The sequence below is a fragment of the Pteropus alecto genome, unplaced genomic scaffold (assembly GCF_000325575.1).
Source record: "Pteropus alecto unplaced genomic scaffold, ASM32557v1 scaffold98, whole genome shotgun sequence".
NCBI lineage: Eukaryota > Metazoa > Chordata > Mammalia > Chiroptera > Pteropodidae > Pteropus > Pteropus alecto.
The window spans coordinates 21076672-21087677 of NW_006443570.1; the positions used below are offsets into that span (position 1 = coordinate 21076672).

General features: G+C 33.3%; 1 protein-coding gene across 1 annotated transcript in view; it reads left to right on the forward strand.

Annotated features, from left to right (window-relative positions):
* Positions 1 to 11006, forward strand: part of CPD (carboxypeptidase D) — a 57760-nt gene that overhangs the window by 29541 nt on the left and 17213 nt on the right. Inside the window, exons 10-13 of the mRNA XM_006925041.3 lie at positions 6989 to 7091; positions 7581 to 7723; positions 9034 to 9203; positions 10544 to 10867. Coding sequence (XP_006925103.1) covers positions 6989 to 7091; positions 7581 to 7723; positions 9034 to 9203; positions 10544 to 10867 — 740 coding nt within the window. The remainder of the gene's footprint in view (positions 1 to 6988; positions 7092 to 7580; positions 7724 to 9033; positions 9204 to 10543; positions 10868 to 11006) is intronic.

Below are 11006 nucleotides of genomic sequence, written 5' to 3' on the forward strand. Positions count from 1 at the left end.
TTTTTAGCTCAGTACCTGGAACATAATGTATGCTAGTATTTCATTTGATAGGTGCTTAAGTTATAAACCTAGTAAATTAGTCTAAAATGGAGATTGACAAATTACAGCTCTGGGGCCAAATCCAACCCACCACCTGTTTTTACAAGTAAAGTTTTATTGACACACAGCCACATCCATCCTTTTCCATATTGTCTGTGGCTGTTTTCTCTTCAACACTTGAAAGTAAGTGAGTGCAATTCACACCATATTAATAGACTAAAGAAGAAAAATTCTGCAGTCATCTCAATAGATGCAGAAGGTGGAGTTGAGTAGTAGTAACTGATACTTTTAAGCCTGTAAAGGCAAAGATTTTTACTATCTGTCCTTTACAGAAAAAAAATTGTCAACCTCTGGTCTAAGGTATTTAGGAGCCTATGGTAACATACAGCAAGAGAAAACAAGTAGAAATCTCCATATTTTCTAAACTTTCCATAATAAATACATATTACTTTACAATTAGAAATGTTATATTTGTATGTGTATGTGCATGTGAAAATTTAATTTAAAACTTGTTCTTAGGAAATGTGTTAAAAGTTGGGGCTTGGAACTAGGCTTGTTAGTTTTAATTTTTGATCTTACTATTGACTCAGTCAATGACTTTATTAGTTATAGATAACAAAAATTATTATACTGTAACTCTGTGCTCTCTAATCACGTCTGTCATCTACTTTTCCCACTGTTTCCTTCTCTACAAATAGACCTTGTGAGATTGTGCAGCATTTCTAATGAGAGTGCATCTATTATTTCACTGTAAAGAATAGTTGTCTTCTGCTTGGGCACACCATTTTTAGGGAGGTGTACATGGAGTAATAACAAGAATGGGATACCCTCAGAATCATCAAAATTAAAATTAAGTGATGAGATTTTGCTCATATCCCTGTCACAATCTGTGCCTATTCTTATAGTTCTGCTTTTCACCCTCATTGTGACTTCTAGTTCCTTAGCATTTTAAAATGTTCTTTGACCTTTAACTCTGATTTGATTTACTTTCTACTCAGCTAAGACCCATGGACATACCTTTCAGTGATGCTCTCAGTGACATCTTAGAATCTTTTATATCCTTTTGCCATATCAGCCTTTTCAATATCCAGTCCTCAGTAATTACTACCATCTCTTTTCTCCATCCCAGTATTCAAAGTATAGTCCAGAAAAGTCACACAGTCATGGCAATTGGCTACATTACACACATATGCTCTCTAACTTAAAGAGCTGAGCACTCAGTTCTCTTTGGCAATATTTCACGTTTTGTTACTTGACTCCCTGGCTCATTTCCCAGTATGGTGATTCTAAGCCTTCCTCCTCTACCTGAGCCTCTAATCTCAGCTTTACTTTCCTTATTCTCAGTAGATCACTTTGCTTTGAACTAAAGTAGAACTTTGAGTAACATGATGTGAGTTCACTCACATCCTGTCCTCTCAATTATTATTTTTTTCTTACCCCAAATTCTCCTCCCTTACTTGATCCTACCATAAGTACTCTTCTAGAATCTTGTCTTTATTTCTTCTTTGTTACACGTGGGAAAGGTCATAATTAAAATCCTTAGTCTTCTCTCACAGCCTCATTTCTCTTGGTTGTGATCTATCATGATTAGAATGTACCCAGTCCACCTTTGCCCCAGACCAAGAAAATCTGTGAATACAAAAGAGGGGAGCAAATGAAGGGCAGGCCTAAAGGTGGTTTGGAATGACCGTCAAACATTAAATACACCCTGTATCTGAAATTATTTAAAAAGTTACTGGGCACTTGAGAGCACTGGAATACAAGGAAGAGATTTCAAAGCATATACAACTTAAAGGATCTGGTGTGATTTAAAGGGATAGGCACAATTTAAAAGGTTAGGTGGATCTTAATGGACATCTTCTAAACTCATAGCTTCTGAGGGAGAAAAAGGGCAAAATGAAATGAAGAAGTTCAGTGCTCTTTGGCAAATGAATAGTGAAGGGGAAAAGAAAATAATATAAGAAAAAGGGGGAAATATAAGGTTGTCCAAGACAGAGGAGAGTTATAAAATCAGAGGACTTGCAACCCCTCTCTTAAACCAAGGCAAACAAACAAACAAAAAAACAATACTAAAATGTCTCGACTGCTAGACTGACAGAAAGGGGCACCATTAACTAGGAATCATGTAAAACAGCACAATATTATAAAAATGAACATGAGGTAAATAAAACCAGTGGAGAACTATTGTAGAAAATCAGGAAATGAAATTTTACACAAATTACCCAAGGAAACCTTACCACCACCAAAAAAATAATCAAGCAAAAGAAAACTACACTCCAAACAGATTAAATATACCCAAATACACACTGAGACAAACCATGTAGGCTCAAATATTTAAAAAATAAAAACAAAATTTTAAAAAAACGAAGAAATGAAGAAGAGTCGATAGAACTCAGGAAAGAAACAGAAGAAAAAGACAGTTATCTCAAAAATGAAGAATAAATTGCAGGAGTTAAAGGCCTTATATTTCCCAATTTCAAACTACAAAGATATAGTAATTAAGACACTGTGATAGTGAAATAAAGATGGACATATAGATAGATCAATGAAATAGAATTGAGAGTCCAGAAATAAACTTATGTTTATGATCAGTTGATTTTTTGACAAATGGCACCAAGACAAGTCAGTGGGGAAAGAAAAATCTTTTGAACAAATAGTGATGGGAAAACTGGATATCTGTGTGCAAAAGAATGAATTTGGACCCCTTCCTCCTACTATACCCAAAAACTATATCTAAAGGTACCATAGACCTAAATGTAGAAGCTAAAATTATAAAGCTTTTAGGAAAAAATATAGGAATAAATTTTTGTGACCTTGAGTTAGACGGTGGTTTCCTAGATATGACATCAAAAGCACAAGTGATAAAAAAGAAAGATACATTGGACATCAAAATTAAAACTTTTTTTGCTGCAAAAGCTACTGTATTAGTTTCCTTGGGCTGCTATAACAAAGTTCACAAACTGGGTGACCTAAGATGACAAAAGTTTATTGTCTCACAGCTTTAGAGACTAGAAGTCCAAAATCAAAGTTTTGTCAGGGCCATGTTTCCTCTGAAATCTATAGAAGACTACTTCCTTTTCTCTTCTTAGCTCCTGAAATTTTACTGACAATCTTTGGCATCCCTTGGCTTCTATATGAATTACTTCAACCTTCTGTCTTCACATGCCATTCTCCTGTGTCTGTGTTCAAATTTTCCTTTTTTTTTTTTTTTTTTTAAATAAGGACACCAGTTATGTTGGAATACGGACCCCCCTAATGAACTTGTTTTAACTTGATTACCTCTATAATAAAATACAGTCACATTCTGAGGTACTTGGGGTTAGGACTTTAAGATATCTTTTTTGAGAGGCACAATTAAACATGTAACAGATAACATCAAGGAAGTAAAAAGACAACCCATAAAATAGGAGAAAATTTTTGTAAATCATGTATCTGACAAGGATCTTACACTAAAATATGTAACGAACTCTTACAAATAAATAGACAACCCAAGTTAAAAATGGGCAAAGGATCTGAATACATATTTCTCCAAAGAAGATATGCAAATGACCAACAAGCTCACAAAAATATGCTCAGTATAATTAGCCATCAGGTAAATGCAAATCAAAACCACGAAGTACCTCTTTCACCCACTTAGGATGGCTATTTAAAAAACAAAATAAACATTGATGAGAATGTTTAAATAAACATTGTGGAGAAATTGGAACCCTTTGCTGGTGGGAATGTAAAATGGTACAACTACTGTGGAAAACAGTTTGGCAGTTCCTCAAAATGTTAAATATAGAGTTGCTGCATGACCCAGCAATTTCAAACAAAAGCTTATACACAAATGTTTATAGCAACATTATCCGTAATAGCCAAAAATGGAAACAGCCCAAATGTCCATCAACTAATGAATGGATAAACAAACTATGGTATAGTCATACAATGGAATATTATTCAGCCATAAAAAGGAATAAAGTACTAATACATGCTGCAATATGAATGAACTTTGAAAACATTATGCTAAGTGAAAGAAGCCAGTCATACAAAACCACATATTATATGATTCCATTTCTGTTAAATGTCCAGAATAAGCAAATTTATAGAGACAAAAAAGGATTGATAGTTGCCTAGGACTTGTGCATTGGTGAGGGACAGGGAAGAGGTTGGAAGATGGGGAGTGCTAATGGATATAGGTTTCTTTTGGGCTAATTAAAATGTCCTAAAATTTATTGTGGTGATGGTTGCACAATTTGGTGAATATACCAAAAACCATTGTTAAACACTTTAAATGAGTGAGTTGTGTGCTGTGTGAATTATATCCAAATAAAGTGGATTTTGAGAACCTAAAGAAGATGGGGGAGCATCTATTCTCAGTTCATACATAGGCCAAAAAAAGTCTAATTCTTACATAACAAAATATTATATGATTACTGACTTCTAGACTTCTATTTTTCATTTTGTTTGCCTGGATTCTCTTATCTTTCTATAATAACTTCAGTTGTATTTTAAGTATAATGAAATTCAGTAAGTTCAATTAGGAAACATTATACCAGTGTTAATTTCCTCATTTTGATAATTATACTGTGGTTATATAAGATGCTAACCTTAGAGAATAGGTCAAGGGTATATAAAACTCTGTACTATTTATGCAGATCAAACTCCGTACCATTTATGCAGCTTTTCTGCAAGTCTAAAATTATTTCAAAGAAACTTAAAACAAGAGGAGAAGTAAAGTTAATAGTTTCTATTTGTCTCCATTATTGTTCTCTCATGCCTCAGTATCTTGTGGTTTTATACCTACATTGTTTTATCTGGAAGTGCCCTCTCAAAGAAATCTGTTTTTAAAACTTTCTTGACCATGAAGTCTGACATTATTATCTTCTCCCCCTTGGTCTTTGTCATGTTGTATGGTAGAGAGCTCTGCTTTGTTTTTCTTTTTCATTGGCTCAGCATTGTGTCTTTTACTTTTTTTTTCTCTCCACAATATATCTTTAGCCATTTTTACTCTTTTGACAATTGCATCCAATTTCTTTACCTGTCACCACCATATAAATGCCTCTTTAAAAAATTATATGATGAAAGTTATTGTGAAAAATTAGAGAATATAGGCAAGCAAAAAGAAGAAAATAAACCTAGAAATCATCTATCATTTGATATCTTGGTATATAACTTTTAGACTCTTTGCTTATTTGTATACAGACTGAGACTGGGCACCTACATTCTCGCCCTGAATCTTCTTTAAGTCGTCAAACTGTTTGCCTTAGAAATTTTAATTAGATTTTTAAAAAATTATCAAAGTAGAGCAGTAAGAATTAAGGGAGATAGTAAAATGGATATGGTAAAACTGCCACAACCTTTCATGTGGTCATTAACTCTCACTTAGTTTATTTCAGTAGTACTCTGATGGGTTTTTCTTTTTTTTTCTTTTATTTTTTTTTTGGCTTTGGTCCATTTTAAACATTATCAGAAGAAACATCCTAGAGTCATGAATATATCCTATATGACCCTTTCTTTAGAGATCTTTACTGGCTTCTTACTGCTCTGAGAACAAAGTCTAAATATTAGTACTGCCTAGAACTGTGGTGTCCAGAATGAGGTTTATATACTAGATGATCCAGTAAAGATGTAGGAAGAATATATTAGAAAATCTGTTATATTTAAATTTTAAAAATTTTTATGCAGGTTTATAACATATATATTAGTACAATATTCTATCTAAATAATTTATAATTAATAATGGATGGATAGATATTAATAGAAATGGAGAGAGAGAGATAGAGACATAGAAGATGTGTACAGGTCTTTAGTGGAAAAACCAGAAAGCAAGAGAGCAAGCATCACAGTAATTTAAAAATAATAATTTTTTGATGAGAGCAATGAGATCATAAGCCTGTAATTAGTATATTAACCTTTGATGAAAAGGGGTTGTTTATATGTTTTTTAAGTTAAAAGGTTACAAATATATGGTAGCTGAAGGAAACTGGACTTTGGATTGTAAACACACAATAGAATACACAGATGTCAAATGATAATGTACACTTGAAAATTATATAATTGTATTAATCAATGTTACCCCAATAAACTTAATTTAAAAAAAAATTCTTATTTATTCCCTTTACTGTAAACTATAAAAAAAAAAAGAAGAAGAAGTTAAAAGATTAATTCTCAGTGGCAGGAAAATGCGAAATTATTTTTCTCTTCACCCTTTTCTGTACTTTTCTGTTTCCAAAAGAGAGAAATGAAGTTTTGACCATCTTTCAAAGCTTAATTTTTTTCAGGAGAATTCCCCTGCCACTCTAGTCAGAAGTAATCTTTCTCTTCTCTGTAGATTCCAATCACATTTTTATTTGCGCCCCCACAGTGTTTTTTTACTCTTCATTGAGCAAGGTATTACACGTGTACTGTGTTAGAAACTGTGCTAGATACTGAGCACACAAAGACACAGTGGTTTCAAGGAGTATTGTATATTCTTTAGGAAGTAAAAGGTATAACAGATGATTGTACAGGGTGCAGTTAAAGCACAGAAGGGCCATCTTAGTCCCCCTAGAAGTCAGAGGAAGCTGCTTACTGCATGTTGTATGTGAATTATCTTTTCTGGACTTCAAGGTTCTTGAAAACATGAAATGGAAATATGAATATGAACAGTTTTTTGGGTTTTTTTAGAGGAGTTTGGTTGAGTTTTAAATTACTTTATTGTGAGTAAGAAGTAAATACCATTTTTTTCCACAAGCATGTTTAATTTTGATTTAAAAAATAGATAATAAAATCATATATTAAAAGTCAAAATGGCAAAGAAGCTATACATTGATTGAAAAGCCTCACTGCTTCCCACAGCTCCATGCACCTCATTCCCACCCCTACATGCACCCTGTTGGTAACCACTTTTATTATTTTTCCTTATCCTTCCTGTGTTTTTTGATGCAGATACAAACAAATACAAGTAAAGATTCTTTTTTTTCTTCAGGAAAATTCTCAGATGTTTCAAGGTAGACCTTGCAAGAATATGTACCCTAATGAATACTTTCCTCATGGAATAACAAATGGAGCTAGTTGGTATAATGTCCCAGGTAAACATTCTTTTATACTAAGGCCGTATAACTTGATGGGTTTTCTGTTCCCCTGGATGGTACTGCTTGTCACTAATTTTTTAATTTTGAGAAAGAATCATTCTTTTAAAAATATTGTGTAAATATTAAATAGTTTAAAACATTTAAATAACCTTTTCAACTATTTTTACATTTGATGTTCTTTGTGTAAACATAATGTACTAAAATTGGATGAAAGTGTTATATTTTACCTCTGGCTATTACAAAGAACCTTAGATGTGCTAATAAGAAGAGGGCAATCTACACTTGAATTCTTCTGGAACATGAAAGTATAAGTGTTTTACCTGTACCACAAGCATCAAAGAGCTCTCAAATGAACACACTTTGGTTTTCAACCAATGCTGAGAAAAAATGAATTTGGCTTTTTACTAGGAATGTTGCTTACCTTTTGAGATCTCAACCTAGTAGGAACTTCTTCAGAGTGACTGATTTTAATATTTTATCCTTTAGGTGGTATGCAGGACTGGAACTATTTACAAACAAATTGCTTTGAAGTGACTATTGAACTAGGTTGTGTGAAATACCCATTTGAAAAGGATCTGCCAAAATTTTGGGAACAGAATCGAAGATCTCTAATCCAGTTCATGAAACAGGTGACTAGTCAGGAGCAAAGTATGAAATTTCCCCCAAGAACAAAGAAATTTTTGTGGGTACATGTGGTTTTCATGCAGTAATTTTAAAATATACCCTTTTGAACTCCAATTTGGCCTATTCATGTTTTAGTACATTTACCTAGAAAATTTATGGATGGAAATGAGTTTATTTGTATGCATGGGGAAGAGCTGAAAATGATTAAATAACATAGTGATGGTTAGTGGTCACTTTTTTACCCTATCTTTATAAAAGGCTAAGGTAAATTGGATACACACGTAAAAATTTGTCAAGTGATAGAAAGATGGACTATGGGGTAAATATTTTTATTCTTTTTATTTTTGCCAGTGGTTTATGTGAAATGATTAATTTCCTTTTGTTTGGATATTCATGGCCACTTAGTAAAGACTTAAGAAATATGCTAATAATGGTTAATAATTAGAATAACCGAATAATACTGTATGCCAGTACTTTTCTGCTTTATTGTTTTTGCTATGTGGAGAAGTAATAAAGGCTCTGAGTTTGCACACTAAGTTTTAAAACATTTTATTCTAAAAAATTTAAAACCTACAGAAAAGTTATAAGACAAATACAATAAACACTACCATTCATTCACCTAGACTTAACAATTTTTAACATTTTGCTGTATTTGCTTTATTTTTATATAAATTATACACACATTTTTGCTGAACTATTTCAGTGGAAATTACAGCTGTTGATATTTCTTCTGAATGTATCTTCTAAAAATAAAGATATTCTCCTCTATGCCATCCCCAAATGCCATTAACCCACCTAAGAAAATTATCAGTAATTCCCTAATATTACCTAGTACCTAGTCCATATTCATTTTTTCCCTTCTTGTCCCATAGATGTTTTTTCATAGCTATATTTTAGAACCAGGATCAAGTCAAGGTTCATGCACTGCATTTAGATGTTACATTTCTTTACTCTCTCTAATCTAGAATAGTCCTTCCATTTTTTTTTAAATGACAATTTTCCTTTTAAAGAAGCCAGGCCAGTTGTCTTGCAGAATGTCCTATATTCCGAAATTGTCAGATGCGCTAAAGTTTAAACAGTGTATTTTGTATTCCTTATGATAAAGACAAACCTAGCCTATGAAAAATCAGCCTTTCAAAAACTAAAATATTTCGTTTAGTGGGTGTTTACATTCAGCTTTACTCTGAACTCCTAAATTCCTGTTTGTTCCACATGTTTATGTTATTAACAATCTGTTATTTCGCAAGGGAGCTCCCAGAATAATTAGATGACGATCTTTACCATTGAAATCTGAGTGTCCTTGTACTTTATCCAGGTTCATCAGGGTGTCAAAGGATTTGTCCTAGATGCCACAGATGGCAGGGGTATTTTAAATGCCACCATTAGTGTTGCTGAAATTAATCACCCAGTGACTACTTACAAAACTGGAGATTACTGGCGTCTCTTGGTTCCAGGAACTTATAAAATCACAGCATCTGCTCGAGGGTGAGTGACTGAATACTTTGAAATTGAGTGCTTGGGGATAAGACAAAATGTGATTCTATTCTAGAAGATTATTACTAGAAAACCCTAGAGAGGCTAGGCAACCTTGTGTTTAATACGGGGAAGTTTAGAGCTGGTTACACATTTTGACCTCTAGTGGCAAAGTGAATATACGAACTATCAGATGTAAGAAATCTATGAAATTAGGCGCTTTGAACAGTGGCCTCTTCTACCTTCTTCCTCTCAGATCACCTGTCCTCTGTCCAGATAGATGTAAAGCCATAACGAGTGACTTTTTTCTCTATTGGTAACTATTCTGGGAAGTACCTGTTAGCTGGGGAAAAAAAAACTCCTGTTTTGCTGCATGTTTCACTCATGTTGTTCAATAAATACCACCACTTTACATTTGTACTCTTTTACAGCTCTTGCACAGACACTCATTTTTTATTATTGTACATTTGCTTTATTGCTTCAGTGAAATTTTCTTTCTTATTTCCAATTCTCTAAGAAAGGCCATTTTCATCTTTTATGGATTTTCTTTCCACAAAGATATATGCACTAAAAAAGAAAAAAAAAATGAACTTATGACCTTTATTCCTTGGAAAAACTTAATTTTCTTTATTTTCCCACTCTTTTACTAATAGCTTAGAATTGGGACTACTTGACTGTTTAATTTGAAACTTATTATTTTTACCCTCTTGCAGTTTTCTTTTTTATATTTTGATAAGTGTAGATCTCCCCTCCCCCTACTAGCTATCTTATTTCTGAGGAGTTAGTTTGAACACCCATTGAAGTAAGAGTAAGTGTATGAAAACATTCATAGTTATAACCTTTTTTAAGAAAATGATTTTCAAATATCTAGTGGTCCATAAATGGATGGGTGAGAACTTGACACTAATGAGTAATGAAGTCATTTCTGTTTTGTTTCCATTTTGACATAGTATCGGAAATCTAAAACAGCAAGGTATCTGCAAGATAGGGCAAGAATGATGTGTTTGGTAGATAATGTCCTGAGTTAGTACTTCTCAAACTTTTCCAGCCATATATCCTGATGACAGACAAGTGAACTCAGATTCCAAGAGACATGGAGACATTCACTACAAGTATAAACTTCCTTTTGAAGTCATATATTTAATCTTAAAAACTTAATCATATTTTACAGTCTACCCATATCTGTTCCTTGTTTAATGTTTAGAACATATTAATTATCACAAAGTTAAAATTTTTACTATTTTAGGAAGATGCACCACATCTTCCTCGTATCCTCTGCATACCTCTGTTTTCCCAATGCTTGGGTACTCCAGCTGTGGAAGTGTGGCTCTGATCTGTCTCCTTTATCACAGGTATAATCCAGTTACCAAGAATGTGACCGTAAAGAGTGAAGGTGCTATTCAGGTCAACTTCACGCTTGTTCGATCTTCAACAGATTCAAACAATGAATCAAAGAAAGGAAAGGGGGACAGCACCAATGCTGATGATGCCAGTGATCCAACTACTAAAGAGTTTGAAACTTTAATCAAAGATCTTTCAGCTGAGAATGGTTTGGAAGACCTCATGTTGCGCTCCTCTTCAAATCTGGCTCTTTATAGATATCATTCTTACAAAGACTTATCAGAGTTTCTGAGAGGACTTGTGATGAACTATCCACATATTACAAATCTTACCAGGTAAGTGTCACCTTCTTACTGCCTTCTTTTTTCTTTACTTTTTTTTTTTTAAAGAAGTTATACTCAGCATAAGCCATGTTGGTTGGTTTCTGTAATTTATTTGAGAACTGAAGATATAGAGAGAGTTGGTTCACTTATT